At 39.0% G+C, this 18,049-nt stretch overlaps 1 protein-coding gene across 1 annotated transcript in view; it reads right to left on the reverse strand.

Annotated features, from left to right (window-relative positions):
• Positions 1 to 261: 261 nt before the first annotated feature.
• The window catches only part of MSANTD1 (Myb/SANT DNA binding domain containing 1), a gene marked incomplete at its 3' end in the record, with an annotated part of 33,140 nt that continues 15,352 nt past the window's right edge, over positions 262 to 18,049 (reverse strand). The window contains exons 3-4 of the mRNA XM_082281443.1: positions 9,402 to 9,686; positions 262 to 502 (exon numbers count right to left, since the gene is read on the reverse strand). Of these exons, the coding sequence (XP_082137569.1) occupies positions 262 to 502; positions 9,402 to 9,686 (526 nt within the window). The remainder of the gene's footprint in view (positions 503 to 9,401; positions 9,687 to 18,049) is intronic.

An 18,049-nucleotide genomic window follows, 5' to 3' on the forward strand; every position in this document is an offset into this window, starting at 1 on the left:
AATAGTACTTCAGTTCCCCGAGCTATTTATCCCTTAACCTTTCTGTATAAAAATAATTCAACTTAGGCATATATTGCACTAATTTTATCATACTGGATAGCTCTCGCCCTGCATTATCTGTTTTCTTTGCTGAACTAGGATTACACTAGGGTTTGGATTTCCATGGAAAACCTGGGAATATGGCAACAGACACACATATGGTGTGCAATAAATGGTTATCTATAATAGCAATAGTAATCTCAGAGGCATTCACAAAGGAACCTACACATTAGACTTGGAGATCATTTTCTCCAGTAGATTCATCATTCTCTCCTGTAATTGTAAGCTTTGAACTTGAATGATGTTCTGCTGATCCAGAATCCTGCGCACTTCTCTACAGGTTTCTTCCATAGCTCTACTCAACTTCTTTTGTTCTTCCAACATGGCTTCCATTAATTTTAGCTTCTTCTTTTGGAAACTGCAGTTTTGCATTTTTCTTTTCTTAACTGGTCTTTCTTCAGCTCTGAAATGTGAATATTAATGTTAAAAATTAAACTCATATTTATAAAAAAAGGACCCAAAATTCTATAGCATATTCTTGGGCAAGCTACAACCTAGTCATATTTTTAAAGCCCTGTGTTCTCCAATAAATTCCCTCTCAAGTTTGTGCCAAAACATAAGTATTTAATGTATTATTGCGCAGTGTTACAGATTGTAAATAAAAAATAAAGAAGAAAAAGAGATTTTACATCTCATTGTTTTTAATAAGAATTTTCCCCTGCAGAATACCAGCCTTTTTTTTTTTTTTTTTTTTTTTTTTTTAATCTTGACATGTCTTACACATTGAATTTATACACTGTTTTGGGAGAGACATTTTGGCTTATCTGGCCATTGAAACTCCAATTTTAAAGCTGCTATAACCATCCCAATCCAGAGAAAGTGCTGCATGGTTACATGTGGTGGTATCTTACAGCTTGTTTTATAAAGCTTTGCATCAGTAAGGCTGGTCCCACTCCAGATACGAGTCTCAGGGTCTGTTGTCCTTGCACCAAGACACAGCAGTGGCACTGACCACTCTTTTTTTCACATCCCATCTCAAAACATTATAAACAACATAAAAGCTGGAAAGGACAGAAAAAATACCTGGGGGTGCTGGTTGACAGTGTCTGAACATGAGCCAGGTGTGCCCAGGTGGTCAAGAAGGCCAAGGGCACCTGGCTGGATCAGCAATAGTGTGACCAGCAGGACCAGGGCAGTGACTGTCACCCATACTCAGCACTGGTGAGGCCACACCTCGAATACTCTATCAATTTTTAGGCCACTCACTACAAGAAAAACATTGAGGGGCTGGAGCATGTCCAGAGAAAGGCAACAGACATCCTCATCTGAAATATGCAGAACTGCCATGTGGAATTTGGGGGATATTTTAAGAGTTTCCTGTATGCTTTATCATGCTGGGTTTCTGTTTTGGAAGAGAGATAAACATGGCAACAGAGACAGTGCTCTCAAGGTGTAAAGTTCACATGGCTGTTCTAACTTGGGGTGACAGCGCAACACAGTCAAAGGAACCCCACATGGCATACAAGTGATAACACACACACAGATCTGTGCCTCTTAACCTGCAACCTAAGAAGGAATCATGATAAAATATGAAAGAGGAAGAAAGGCAAGTAGAAGGCATATGTGTAAGTGTACTGCACATCTGAGAAACCTCCAGTTAGAGCTGGATAACTCCTTTCCTAACTTCAAGTGAGAGACCATGTCTTCATTTACACTTTTTGTAACTCCAGACTGGAGTCCCCAACATCAAAGTTACCTGATGATGTATCTCAAAGTCCCTTGACACAAACAGCAATCTCAGTCGTGTTCTGCCAAATGCAGTATCCTTTCTAGGTGAAATGCAATAATGAGATAGTACAGTTGTGACTAGTATGCCATGTCAACATGCTGCAGATTTTAAGACATCCTTGAATAAGGATAACTTGAACTCTTGCAGAATGGGTTTTTATTAATGTGAGGAAGGATAGTGGGGGTGAGGTCACTCAACTGTGGCAGATTTGTATCATAATTTGCTTCATGTTCTTATCCTACTTGACAGGCTTTGTGCAGCAGCAACTGTGACATTCAGGTCTTTCAGCAGGAGAAACAATCCTTAGCACCTGAAAGGCTTAATGCAAATATAAGAAAAAGACACAAGCCCCTTGACATTTAAGAGTGCAGTGACCCAAAAAGGGTGAGATCTATGGAAATAAACAAGTAGATTAAATTAAATGCTATTGAATCCATAGAGAAAAAAAAAATCTTCCTTCATGTACACTAACAGGGTGAACAAAGACCATTGACTTTCAGAATGCCCAAGACTTTAAAGTTACCTGCACAACTCAAAGAACTTCATCAACATTATACTGGCACAATGGTGCTATGGCAAATGAGAAGTCATCAACTTTATGCTAAATAAAACTTTGGAAGGTATACAATAAACTCAGCTTTGCAGGTTCTATATAGCATATTTGATTTAGAGCATCAAATAAACGTGAATAAAATAAATACATGTGGCTCTGCTCAAACTGTGGGTCAAGCTTGCTGCTGATCACCGAAATCATCACAGTCTCACAATCTTGTGAGAATGGGTCTTGGCTGATGCTAAATTCTGTTTGTTCCCATTAACTCTAAGGGCCAGAATTTTACTTCAAATGTGGTCCTCAGAAAGGTCAAGCCAGTGGAAAAGATCTACAGCAGTCTAAGGACAACACTGAATCGGTTATTCCAAGGTTCCCATCACTGCACTCACATTCACAAAGAATGCATGCTTTCTGGTAGGCAGAGCAAGAAACTTTCTGAAATTGTGGTATTATTTTAGCCAAAGTCACATTTTGAATTTAAACTTGTCTTCACAGAGGATTTAAATGTTGAAAACTTGATGATTCTCTATTCTCTTTCCCATACAGTGTTAGAAAGCAGCTGTGGTAAGATCTCTTGCCTGAAACCAGTAAGAACTCACTCCACAAGAGGGCTTGTGTGTTGTCAAAGTAAGCACTGGTGAGAATGGTCCTTAGTAAGGAATGAGAGAGAAAATCTGAGGCTTGTCAATGGTGCTGAGATACACTGAGTATTGTGTGTCTTTCTTGGTAACAGTAGCCACCATTTGGGTTTTAATTTCAACTGAGACAACAACAACAACAAAAAAAAACCATAAAAAACGGAGATGGAGTGATTTAGATTGAAAGATCTAAAATAAGCCTCATTTTTAGGAGAAAAGAATCTTTGAAGTGTTTTCCTAGAGTCTGTAAAGGATTTTACCTGGTTTTCAGTTAAATCCATCAAAAGACTGTAAGACATGAAACCATACCTCCAAGACAGTAACTGCCTTGCACAGCTCCAGAGAGAAAAAAGCAGCAAATTTTTACTGTCAGCACTATCTGCAGTCTGCTAATAACTAAAAAAGTATTCACTGAAGAGTGCTTGCTCAGAATTGTGTTTCAGCACAGAGAAGTGCCCCCAAAGCAATGACACAAGGATTCTTCAAGGTCTCCCAGTACTCTCTATATTTGTTCACAGTAACAAACACAACTTGGTAATTAGCCTTCATTGAAAAGAAAGATTTATTTCAGAAATTTTCAGAAACCCCTAGCTTTGGTGATGGTCCCAATCTCCTTTTCTCTCCACTGACTGACAGTGAAAGGGTTCTGTGGTCACGCACGAGTTTGCAGTAAGGACCTGGCACTTACAATCCTCTCCTCTTGCAGAATAGGTCCTGAAAGGGAGCTCTTGAGAATGGGTCTACAAAAGAAGGCTCTAAAGAATCTAATTTACAAGCAAAGAACACTCGCAACATGAAATAATGTAAAATGTCCAGTGATGCCTGAAGGAGTTATTTGAACACTGAAGTGTTTCCTCAGATACTGAGACATCTTTCTTGAGAAGTTCTAGGTGTCCTAGAGACCCCTCTCTGTCAATAACTTTTATAACAACATCATATATACAAAAGAGGGAAGCAGGCATAGGAATATGGGTTCAGCACCAAGTAACCCGACCAACATCACTATTCTCAAATGGTTTCAGCTAGGAGCATGTCTAGTTTGCCAATGTATAGGCACAAGTGTAAGAAACGACTGACAATTGCTGTAGCATCAATCAGCTCCTGTTGCCCATTCTCCATGTTGCATTCCTGTGCAGCCAACACCTCTGTGACAACAGGGGTGCAACAGATCCTGACAGCATCCACAACCTGCCCAAGAAGCACCTCCCTCTTTGCCAAGCCTAGTCTCTGAAGGTAGATTTTGAGGAAAATACAGTTTTCTGCTGGGCTTCCAGTGTCTATGGCAGGGAACCTACAAGAGACTGGCATTGGTATTCCCCTGACCACACGAACAAAGTGTGGAAGACCTCTGGCATTGGAACCATGTTTTAAGCAGAACCTCACGAAGATAATTCCATGCTATGCTCTAAAACAGACACGCAGAGTTCCAAGGAAGCAAACCAAGGGAAAGAAATTGCTCCATCTCATCTAAGAGACTGAGCAGAAAGGACAGTGTGTAATGGTCATGAGGGGGAACAAAGCAAAACCTCCAGATAGAATCAGGCAACATAACAGGCAAGACTCAACTGCATTTGCCTACCTAATATCAATTTAATTCACTGTTCAATTAAAAGTTCCTTGATTGATTGCTTACACTTATCCAATACACCTTGTTTCAGAGACCTGTGTGAATATTTAATGAAGCAGGAGTTGAATACAAAGAGTTCTCTGTTTATCAAAATCTATTATCGCCACAAAACCCTAACAACAATTCCTAATTTCTGACTACTTCACAGCAAACAGGTCTCCAGAACCATCAGTTGCTGGAATTTATGGCTTTCAACACCAAACAGCTGTTTCTTGCTGTTTTGCTTTTTAGCATTTTTAGCTACATACAAATACAAGCAGACCTCCATAACCCATGTCTTTATGAAAAATAAATTAACAATGATCTGGAAATAAACAATATTAATATTAGAGATGATACAAAGATCTTCAGAGCATAAGGACTGAGGATGGGGCAACTTGGATCTTCTGGTAAACTAGGCTCATTCAAACATTCAGATGCATTCAGGAATTAACAAGGCTCATCCTTGAAGTAAAGCACAGAAAAGAATCACAAAAATGGCTTGGAGCCTGGGCAAAGCACCTTGCTAGGATAACAAGTCTGCATAATGAACTAAGATGCACTACATAATGCACATAGCCTAAAGCTCAAACTTCTTTGTAGATGATGCCCATTCAGATTTAAATAACCGTGGCATAATTTTAGAAATAGTAAAGGCTTTGCCAAAGCTGTTGTTTCCCAAATTAGCATCATCACCGAGTTTTAATGTACTTCTTTTAATTCATATCTTGGCTAATTCATGTTACCAATTCTCACTCTTTCTCCCTGTGTAAACCTTCTGGACCAAATTAATTAATCTACATTTAAAAATTAAAAAATACTAAAGACAGTGCAATCATGGCACACAACCACCTTGCCAGAAAGCAAAAAACACTGAAAGGTTCTCCGATATACTGAAAAGAAAGGTAAGGGGAAGTAACATCTGAAAGTTTCATTCACTAAATTCAGATTAGAAAAAAGACTGTTTTAGACAAGGGCTTGCTTATCATGAGAAAGAAGGGAAGAGTGAATTCTCCATCTTATGAATTTATCAGATCTAGACCAGACATTTAGCAAAACATTTCCCAGAATCAAACAAATCATAGAAACAAAGAAGTGGAGGCAGGGGGCTCCTGAGTGCAGCAGTGCCCTGCTGAGGGAAGGATGTCACAGAACCCTCTCCATAACATTTCTGGGCTCTGCATCAGAATAACCAAATTCAAATGGTATCTAACAGGAAGTCAGACTAGATGACATAGTGGTTTTATTATGGTCTTTTAATCTATGACAGTAACTCTTTCACCCCCATTTTCAGTACAATAGAAATGGCAGAACACATAATCTCTGAACCATTTTCACAGTCTGTATAATTATGTTCTGTCATTACTTTACAATGAAAACAACGACCATAAATTAATCCACAGGGTGAAAAAACACCGATTTTAATTACATAAAAAGTCACTTATAGTGGTGTCAGGAATTTGGATTTTAAAAGTTTAAGCTGCAGTACAAGACTCCACCACATTGCATTATATTTTGTTACCATAATAGAAAAATTCTATTATTGTCAGATGTTTTGTACAGTACAATAGAGTTAGTGTTAGAACAATTCTAAACAAATAGCAGGTGCCCCTTTAAAGGGATTCCAAATGTTTTTCTCATCTACACATTTGAAACAAAAATTAAAATTAATTTTATCTCACATTAATTTTATTATCACTAACTAGCAAAATTTGGGTTTTGTAAGAACGTCCCAAACTCAAAGAAATGCAAAGAAAACCAGTTTCAACTATTTTTAGCTCAACAATATGTATGTACTGATTGAAGTAGAAAACTTGACATTTTTTGCTATCATGAAAGCTAAACATTCAATTGAATTTTTTTTTAAGTTACAATTTATATAGCCAAGTAGCCTCCTGCTATGTTCAAAGATACTTTGGAAAACATAAAGCTGACACTCTAAAGCTGTGTTGGAGAGTTTAAAGGAATAACAGGAAAGTTTTCAGAAGTTTATAAGTTACTTAGAAAGAACTACTTTTGAAAGTTTTCTTCACTATCCATTGTTGCCATAACATTAGGATTTTTATTACTGAAGAAAGAAGTCCCGTGGTGTAAGTTGTAAAATGTACAGCTGCAAAACACATCTGTATTTTACATATAGACGTGCGTGTATTTTTCAAAATAGGTTTCAAAGTAATTGTTTTACATAACAGTAAAGTACAAAAATAGGGAAATTGAGGACCTAAAATGTTCTTTTGATTTCAATTCCCGGAACTGTCTTTAGTTCCTTTTTTGTACCTGTTGGATCAACTGTCTACTGTTTAGAGGCAAGAGATTTGATAAAAAAGCCAAGGTGGTCCCAAACTTTTTATGCTAATTCTTTTCTCTCTTGTTGGCTATTTCAAAGTGTTTTTCAAATACAGGATGACACACTAATTGCTTAAGCTGAAAATTGCTTCCTCAGTTCATCATTTTCCACTAGTAACTCTAAAAGAATTAACTTCCTTGTCTAATCATGGCAGCTCTAAGTGATTTTAACCCATCTGGTATCATTAGCAAGCACTGTATTTTCTTCTGGCTAAGAAAGGGTTCCCTACTCTGCTCTCATTCATCAGGCTCAATTAAACAGATGAAAGCTGGACAAGCTTTTCAAACCCCCTATGACTATTGGAATAACACTTTTTCTCCTTCCAGACACATGCCCCATTATCACAAGTGCCTTCTAATTTTTAATCCAATCACGATGCTCACCTGTAATATTACACTGATCTCTCATGTGGTATCTACTGCTCAACTTCTCCTTTTTTAAAAAACGGGGCTATTTTAACTTGCAAATGTGTACCTACCTTGCTGTTAAATTATATGCACAATATTCTATTGCACAAAATTCTTTCATAGTGGAGACTGCGAGAGCATGGCTGCATTCCTAAATTATGGAGGTCCCACCACCCTGAGAGCTGCCCTGCCCTTCCCTCCAGCTCCCAGACCATCCTGAGCCAGCCAGTGCAGCCACTCCCAGCAGGCAACAGCAGCGTTGCAAGGACTGAGTGCCATTACCTGCCCCAGACTTGCAGCCAGCTGAAAGCCAGCCTGTGCCATTAGAGGCTTGATTTAAATGTGCTGCAGTTTCTAAATTTAGCCAAGTAAAGTTAAAATACTTTTTACTAGAAGAGGTTAGGTAATTGCCTTCGACAAAGTTTAAAAAAATAAACAAACTACCGAATGTGAAGCTGACTAAAATGCATCATAGCCCAAACTTTCCAGAGCTTATCACTATAGAAATAATTTGGTTTGAGTGATTTAAGTCCACTTTAGCTGTAAATGAAAGCATCTACCTGAGAGTGGGGGTCCACGTGCAAACTGTGGCACAACTGATGTGGGTTTGGGGTTGGTTAACTTGACTTCTGTGAGGGTTGTCCATGTTCTGTAGTGAAACCAGGTGTGGTGACCTCTGTCCTTCCTTATGGTACAAAATCTGTGTTGTCCTGGAATTGTCCCTAAGCTGAAAAATCTTAACATCCTGCATCTTTAAAAAACCTGATGTTATCAATTAGTCAAGTGAATAAACTCCGCAATGTTTGTGGAAATGTGACCTTCTAATTAAATATTAAATAATGGTATTGTAAATCAAACTGGAAATGAAGTTATTGCATCTGAAACATGACTGTGGAGTCTGCAAATCTTAAAGTCAATGAGTTTGTGTATCAGGAATATCAACTACTTACAATGAACTAGGATGAAAAAAAATCATTGCTTGTGAACACTAAGGTTGCTATAGTTCAAAAGTTATACACCCTAATAAATATTCAGGTGCCAAAAAAAAAAATAAAAAGTTTTTTAAAATAATCAGCTATTCAAGGACTATTTGCTTGAATGATTGAATGAATTTACCCTAGTTTTAATCATCCAAGAGTGGGTCTGGAACTAATAATTCAAACTTGTTTGGTTGGTTCTTCTTCCAGCTCAGCATCTTTACAGTTGCATGACTGACAGGTAATTTTACTGTTACAGTTAAAGCCTCACAGACTCATGATAAGGATCTCTAGGATCAACTTTTTTCCTGCCAGAAAACTGTAATCAACTCTTATTTCACACCACTCTGGATGAAAAATAAGACCAGTAAAGTCTAAAACTTGTACCAAGAGTACAACCCTGCCTTTTGTTAAGAAAGCTGCCTTCCAGGGAACTCAAATCATATTAAAAACAAAAAAAAAAACCAAAAACAAAAAAAACAGAATCACAGGTTTGCATCTCAAAGTAGCATTTACTCTGAAAAAAATTACATTCTCAATAGTATTTAAAATGTTGCAATGTACTTTCAAACTGCATGAGCAGCTTCTCAGTGTCTATAGAAATATTTATTTTGCATCTTTTCACCATTTTAATAATAACTGAAGCCAGAGAAATTTCATACTCGTATCAAAAGCAGAACTAGAGCAAGCCAAAAATCATCTAAGCAGTATGTTATATCTCTGATTGCACCGCGGGACTCTCTTGAACATGCCTGTACTGCTTTTATGAACACTCTCCCTGATGTGAGCCGTGACATGCATGCTGAGTTTTGGCAATAATATACAACTTTTTGTCCAGTTCTCCTACTCCCTTCCAGTCTTTCATAAAGGAATAAAGAAAACGGCCTAATTCAGCAAAGTGGCTGAGATTGGGGAACAGATCTCATTTGTGATTTACAGAAAAAATACAAGAGCTGCTAGAGAAAAATGTGTGAGGGTGTTCCCTTTACACAGCAAATTCGGTTCATTCTGTAGAACACTAAAAAGAGGGGAAAATAGATGCTACCTCAGCTTGTAGGAAAGTAAGCTTGATGAGCTCTCTGAATGTTCATCTTCAAAGCATTCTTCCCTTCCTTCATATGTAAACTGGTTATATGGCAAATACAGAGGTGTAGACTTAGCTGATGGAGACTGCGAGGCCTCTGTCTGTGATGTAGAAGGACCTGGTTGCTGATTTTCATGCATTTTCACATCGCTGTGGTCTGTCACTTTGGATAAGATCCTATCAATGGTTTTGTAGTAAGGCCAGTCAGGTGCCACAGTTTCACTGTCAGTCATGCATTTTAATTTCCTGTAAGAAAAGGCACACAACATTAAAGCTTGTTTTCCTATAAAAAGTACTTTTCATACAGATGTATCTCAAAACATTTGTTCTGGTCACATTTAGGAGTTGAACTGAATGCTTTTAATGAGAATAAAATTAGACACTTTTCTTCTTTAACCTCCAGTGAAGCTTTTCAGGTTCTTTTCCTAGGTTTGACTTGTGATAAAAAGTTGCATGTAAACCCCAAATGAAATTCAGTACAAATAAAGAACATTACAACTTCTAATGGAAACAGGACTGTGTTGGTGGTTGAATAATTTTCTTCCCCTTACAGAATACCCAACTAACCAATCTGACAGCAGCCCCTGACAACAGAAGTAGGCAACACACCACAGCCTTTACCAAACTGTGGGCAGCCCTGTCCTTCCATGCTTTGAAGAAAGAGTATCTATTTCCTATAATGAATACAAGTGGCTATAAATATAATGCATATCCTTTTTCTAGTATTGCCTAAAAGCCCTGAATTGCCTTGGTAAACATCCTTGTAACAACCATAGATACAGATGTCTGTTCATTTGTTACAGAATAAAGATCCGTGTAAGCAAAAGTACAGAATTTCATTAATTTACCAAAAAAAATAAATAAATAAATAAATAAAAGAGAGCGAGAACACCAACTAATACAGTTAATGATGCATTAGAAACAGCATGCACAAAAACATTACAGTGGACTATCAACCATGACCTTGTCTTTCACATGTGTCTTACTATGAGATTTATTTTTCAGTCTGCAGACAAGTTCACTGCTATCCCAGTTGGTACCCAGTGTTTATTTTCTTGTACTGAGAAATATAAAATGAGGTATATAGACAAAGTATACATCTCAAAGAAATTCCAGAGCACAACTAGAGTCCCAAACTTTCATTTCATTTGCCTTTCCCAGTTCAGATCTTGTTACTCTAAATCAAAATGCAGGAAGGGAACACAACAGGAAAGGCAAGACCAATGACAAATGCTCCATTTTCATAAACCAGATTTCATTCAAATCAACAAAAAGCTGAACCAACTGTGATTCTCACAGCTAGAGGTTTGCATTTGCAGGAAATAAAAAAAATTTAAAAAAAAAAAGGATAAAAACTATTCCTGGACACCTGGCCCGCCCTCTTTTTCTTGAAGCCTTTCAGGTTTTTCGTTCTCAGAATCCATCTTGCCCCCACCAGTCCTGCAAGGGATAGAATTAAAAAACATGTAAACATGAAAAAAATGGTGCCAGACTTAAAAGTGAGAACTTGAAGTTCTCCCTTTTAAACCACTCTCAGCTTAGAGTAAGGGGAAATCCACTAGTGAGAAAAGAAGGCAGTAAGTTGCTTAGATTTTAAAGCCATTTGAGGATTCTTTTTTCCTTGTCCTTGTAAGGTCTGATGAGCTTTTCCAGCTATTTAGAAATGCACATCATAGTCCTGCAAAGCAAAGCCTCACAGCCATCCATACTTTTATGCCCTCTATGCATTCAAAATTTTAATTTCATACATATTTCACAACCTACTGCTGTGATTTCATAGAGAATATCAAGCACAGCCTACAAATACATGCATATCCATCCCGCACAAACAGAAAATAGCTAAATACAGGCCTGACAACAACCATCAATTAATATAAATTATTTTTAGTTCAATTGTTTAGGCCATTTGCATGAAAAACATATCAATTATGCCACTATAAGCTAGTAGCCAAGCCTACATGCCACATTTGCTTGCCTGTGTTGAAACCCCCAATGTGTTCAGGCTATGGAGTTTAGAACTGAATTGCAATTACGCAGTGCTTTCACCATGGTCAGTCATCCCCACGGGTGAGATGGCAAAAGCCAGGGGTGAGCACATCTCAGCCACTGCCAAGTCCAGCAGCTGCATTAAGACTTCTTGGGACATGGTTTGAGCCTTCAGGACTGCAAAACATTATGTCAAAAAGGGCAGGACAAGCTTAGAGCTGATACTCTGCTGACTCTGCTCAGGGGACAGGCTTGTATCTAGCCTAATGTCAGCCAGGAGCCCCAGGTCCCCATCAGCAGAGCTGCTGCCCAGCCAGGCCGTCCCCTGCCTGTACCAGTGCAGGGCATTTGGCCATCCCAGGGGAAGGACTTTGCATTTGTCCTTGTTGAATTTGATGGCATCCCTGTCAGCCCATTTCTCAAGCCTGTCTAGGTCCCTCTGAGTGTCAGTCCTGCCCTCGCAGGTGCAGACTGCAGCCCCCCAGTTTGGCATCATCTGCAAAATAGTGAACATGCACTCCACCTTCTCCTTTGGATTGTTGGTATTAAACAGTTCCAAATCACTGCAGTCCTCCACTGGGAATGAGCCTCTAGGCAGAATACAATCCACCACCAACTACTCTCTGTGCCCAGAGATCCAGACAGTTTTCTACCCAGCTGGTAGTCCTTCCATCTGGAGTATAACATGCCAGCAGGGACACAAGGATGTTCTTGGAGACGGTGTCAAAAGGGTTTGTACTGTCAAGCTAGACAATCCTTTGCTCTACCCTTATCCACAGATTTAGTGTTTTAAAAACAGAAACCAAGCAGGTCAGTCTGGTAAATTCAGTGCTGGTAAATCCATTCTGGCTACTCCCAGTCACCATCTTTTTCTTTACATGACTGGAAATTGCTTCCAAGACTGTTTGCTCAATGATCTTCCAAGGAGTTGAAGGGAAGAACATTTAATTCCTGTTCCTGCCTTTTCTGAAGATTCAACAGCCTTTCTTCAGTCCCCAGGAACCTCCCTCAATCTTCACAAACTTTCAGAGATCATTCCTGACTCAGTCCTTTTCTACCACTGGTATTTCTGATAACTCTGCTGCAGGCACACCTGATTGAGACATCTGGGCAGTTTATCTGAAATAAAGATACCAAGTATCCTCAGCCTTATTATCTTCATCTGCTTTCATTAAATCACCCACCCCTGTGGTGATTTTTGGGGCAACCAAGGTCTAAATACAGGCTGGGGGATGAAGAAATTGAGAGCAGTCCTACAGGGAAGGAGTTAGGGGTGCTGGTGGATGAGAGGCTGGACATGAGCCAGCAATGTGCTTGTAGCTCACATAGCCAACATTATCCTGGGCTGCAGCAAAAGCAGCATGGGCAGCAGGCTGGGGGAGGGGATTCTGCCCCTCTGCTCTCCTGAAACCTGGAGGGCTACAAAAATACTCAGAGGGCTGGAGCAGCTCTGCCATGGAGACAGGCTGAGAGAGCTGGGATTGTTCAGCCTGGAAAAGAGAAGGGTCCAGGAACACCTTATTGTAGATTCAGACTAGATATAAGGAAGAAATTTGTAGTAAGGGTGATGAGCCACTGAAACAGGTTGCCCCGGGAAGCTGTGAATGCCCCATCCTGGCAGTGTTCAAGGCCAGTCTGGATGGGGCTTTGAGCAACCTGGTTTAGTGAAGGTGTCCCTGCCCATGGGAGGGGGTTGGAACGAGATGGTCTTTAAAGGTCCATTCCAACCCGAACCATTCTGTGATTCAATGGAAAGGTTTCAGGCACAGGCATTTTGCCTGAGTAGGTCGGTACCCTTTTTTTGTTGTTTGAGCTCAGCTGTGTACCTAGACCCCCTTTTTTACAGAACTATGACAATTTTGAAGGAAGAGCTGTTGTTTATTGTCTGCTCACAGAGCTGTAGAGTTGCAGTTACATAAAGCCAGGTATTTCTCTGGCTCTCAATACACTGAATGGATACGAATTCTTCTACTTCTGACTGCCTACCATAGCTCTGAGCTAAATAAAAGGGATCTCTATCAGGAGGTAGACAAGAGAACTGTGTTAGCTTAAAAGCAGCACCAGCAGCAATCATCTACCTGTACGGAGTCTGGCTCACACACACAGAAAAAAGGATGAAACAGAGGAAGAGATGAGAAGATAAGGGGAAAGGGAGTGTCAGTCCTTTGGAAGAGAAGTAGAAATGCTGCAGGTGGAGGTAAATAGGGAGAACAGTCACTGCAATAGTGGTGATGTTTGAACTTTCTGGTAAAACAAACCAAATAGCTGCCTTCATAATACTAATGTCAAGTTCCAGGATTTACTGACTTTTAAGTATTTTTTCTACAACTGCCAGAAGTCCAGAAAACCTAGTGAGACAGCTGAGAGCCTTTGCCTGCATTGAAGTAAATGTAACCCTGGAAAAACTGGAGTGTGAAGCAGAGATTAATTTACTGCCCTCAGTCATTAGCATAACTCATCACAGCAATCTTGCTTCCAAAAGATAAGAGTTGGGGTTTTGTTTGTTTTAATGAAACATGAGGATATTAAAAGAAACAGGACAATATGAAGGCTGGAATGCAATAGTCCAGAAACGAGAGAGCAAGATGAGCCAAACATTAACACTTTGAAACCGGGCAAATCACTGCCTGATTGAGCAAGCCAGGCAGAAAAAAATGAGGTAAGAAACACCGGGAAGTGTGAAAGTCAGCAGAGCTTGCAAAACAAATTCACACTGAGTTTATCTAGACTTGTTGCTGTTTCATGAGGCTCTATTAAAATCCAGCTGAGAGCAGGGGCAACTGAGAACTTTCTCCAAAAACTCAGGGATCAAAGTCAGATTTCCAGTGGACAAATACCCAAAGCATGCCAACCCAGTTAATTTGAAAGGTGATTGCTTGTCTTATTCCAGAGAAGTGAATAAATTAATGGACTTTGAGATCCCACTGCCAAAATGCTCCACTGAATAGACTGAGACAACTGTTGAGTCATATGTGCTGCCACTGACCTTTTTTCAGACTTCATTCTCTGTGCCTATTAATCCACCTCCTAAAACAAAATTACTACAATATTATGTTCTAAAGAGTTGGGAGTTTTTAAATCATCATTATTTAGTCAGCAAAAAGCAAGCAATCTATAACTTGCTTCATTTTTTTAGGCTTTGCTCAAAGCAGTATTGCTTTTTTATTATTATTGCAGCATTTGATATTACTACTTGCCTTAAGGAATGGATACAAGATCCATCTCCTGGGGTTTCTAGGAAAAGCTTTCAAAATAAATAATAAATAGCAACTGTTTATGAACCAATCAATGGTGAGGAAAAGAAAGATGATGAAAGGACAATACTAGGTTGTGCATCTGCCATAGATTATTGAATTAAAGAGAAAGATAGTAAAATATTCAAATTCAACTTTTTGCAGTAATTTGGCCACACTCATATTTTATCATTTGCTGTAACAGAGGTCAAATATTCCAGTTGCATAATGTCATAGAGTATAGCAACGGATTACACAAGCAGAAATGTTTAATTGCTGTCATGTACACATGAAAATAAAAAATTAGACTACTCTTTCATTCAAATCATGAGACTGATTCAAATTTACCAATCATTAACATTAATTGACTGCAATTCAAATCAAAGAGCAACAGCTGCATCCTGTTTTCTAGGCTTTGGGGAGGGTGATGTTTTTCAAAATAATAAATTTGCATTCACACAGTTCTTATTTTTAAACATCAGAAGGCATCAGTCAAAACTGTGGACCACTGTGCAAGCTGTGCAAACCCTGCTTCCTTTTTATCAGCCAGTGTGTATTGTGTCAGTGGCAGTGTTATAACAGCAGTTACAGAGCCCTGTTCCACAGTGAGATCAGCACATTAGCAGTGACAGGACAGAGCTTCCTTTTAGAAGGAATAATTACAGGTTCACATGAGCTGATAGCCCCGAGTAGGCTGCATAACAGAAAGAACTGGGTACATACTCTAAGGCATGCTAAAGCTCAAGAGCTGGCACACTAATCTCTGGAAAACTTTTGATGACCAGCACATCTGAAAGCTTAACTTTGAATTCCAGGAAGCTTGACTCAGCCCTTCCTTCTTCCAAGATGGATAAATGGGGAGGTTCATGCAGCTCACCACACAGGTATCTTTGAAGTGGAACATTAAAAACCTGGTGGCTGATCTATCCACAGCAGATATTTCAGATTTTACAGCAATGCCTAAAAGCAGAACTTTACTCAAATACACCTTTAGAAAGAGTTTTCCTTGCACCTATGGTGGTGTGGAGAATTTTCCACCCAGTCAATTTCCACAGTGGATGAAATGGTCCCTTAATATACTGAGACTCCAGTAAGAATTACTTCAGGTCACGATATATTTTTCCCTGATTAGTTTCCTCCAAATGCACTTGGACTACAGTAATGCAGAGGAATACAGGAACCACTGCCAGATCAGTCCATCATCTCACTCTCTTCTGACAAAGGTCAGTGCTAAATACTTCAAGAATGATTTTGACAGACAGCTTTTGAGGGCACATTCACCCATAAAAGCACATGATTATTTTTCCATCAACAGCCAGTAATATCCTGAAACCCACTGTCTTTCATAACTCTACCTAATTGGAAGACAAACATCTGTATTTTTATTTAATAAATCTAATCTTTAGTAAAAATAATAATAATAATAATAATAATAATAATAATACAACCTGCTGCTCTCTTCTTGTCAATGGTTTTCAGTGGCAATGAGTTCCACACGCTTATTATGCAGTGCAATACAGATTTATATGACTTCAACTAGTTTTACATTTCTTGCCTTGCAATTCTTATAAATAACTTCTTGTATTATGACAAAAAAAATCTGCTTTACATCCTGAAAAATAGTGCATATTTTTATGCACCTCTAAAACTCCTTAAGCATTCACAAACTTTTCCACTTCTCTTAATAAAGAAAGCTTTCCACATCTTAGCCTAACTGTTCTCTAAGCTTCTTCTCATTCTCTTGTCACCTTGCTGAAATGTAGGGCAGGCAGAAATAAACACAAGAATTCAAGGAGGAAATAATGAGATGAAATAGATTTCTGTATGGCATTTTAACACCTGAAAAATGTTTTCACCTCAGATGTGGAGGAATGGGATATGATCACCCTAAAATTGCTTTTGTGATAGATACTCATGCACAATGAGCTACACCTGAAGTAACTTTACCTGGCAGCACAAGACCCCAAGTGGGATCCAAACACACCCAGAACCAGGGTGAATACCTGGGGTGGGAGCCCCTTCTGAGCCACTGTACACACCCATGTAGGTTGCACTTGCTGCAATAATTATTGGCCAAGAAACACTCATTCCCTACTTGTGCATATGTGTTTGTCTGGCTTGGACACCTTCTATTCATCATGAATGTCTTTCACTGAGCAGAATAAAGAAAACAGCATTTATTCAACTGTCTCTTAGAATGCCATGGGATCCTCAAACTGGAGAGCACCATTATAAACATGCTCACTGCTTTCTATTTCAGATCCTTATATGTTTCAGATCATCCATATCTGCTTAAACAGATGTCCCAGGATAAGACATGCCAGTGATAGCACTTTTAAAACTGAACTTGGTTAAAAAGACATGTAGAAATATTTAAGTACTGCTTTTTCCTTTTATAGTAAAAATGTACTTATTTTTCATCAGTATATGTATGCGTAGTAACTTGTAGGACAAAGGTTTTATGTTCCTTTATGAAACTGTGGCACAGAACTAAATAATATCATCTGATTAAATATTTTAATGCAGCTTATTTCTGACTGTTAAAGGAAGAGTAGAGGCCACTCCACCTCTGCAGCACTGTTAGGAGTTGCCTAAAGAAGTAAAGGATCCTGAAATGGGGGAAGAAATAAGCACTCAGGTGCAGAACACCCCCCCCCCCCTCCTGCTACTGGTGCCATGTTCTCCCATGTCACACTTACTAACCCAACAAAATCATTACAAATCATTATTATCTCAAAATAGAGTGTTTTCCTACTCTCAGGATCTTCTTTTCCAGTTTGTGCCACAGATGGTGCCCAGAAATACAGTGATGTAAAGCATCTTCTTCAAGTGTCCTGCAAGCACCTGAACATGGATTAAAAACTCGGCTGCCTCACAGCAAAGCCAGCAGTCAGTGGCCACTCACATCATTTACAGTTTCACCACAACCTTCCTTATTCTCACACACCACCAAAAAGTACCCAAAAAACTAGAAATTAAAGTAATAGCTTCTGCTTGTCCCTGTTCTCCATACCAGCTCACCTTGACAGCAAAGCACACAGGCGTGTTAACAAACAATAAGAAGATGCATTTCATAAGCCAGAGCACAAAATGAAACAGCTCTCTGACAGCACAAGGCAGTTTTTAACTCTCCTAAATTAGCATCTCAATCAATAAGCAGGGAGCTGCAATACACTGCAAAATAGAAAAGCAGAGTGACAACATGCAACAGAAGCAATCTTAGAAGTTCACAGAAATAGAAGGATATTTCTTTAAAGTACACTTTCTCACACACACACAGTGCATGTATGCGAGTGATTTTATTTCTTCCCTTCCCCCAATGCAACTTTAAAGTAAAAACATTATTTAGAAAAAAAAAAAAAAAGAGACTCTCTGATTGATGACAACACT

The sequence above is a fragment of the Coloeus monedula genome (genome assembly GCF_965178545.1).
Source record: "Coloeus monedula genome assembly, chromosome: 5".
Classification (NCBI taxonomy): Eukaryota; Metazoa; Chordata; class Aves; order Passeriformes; family Corvidae; genus Coloeus; species Coloeus monedula.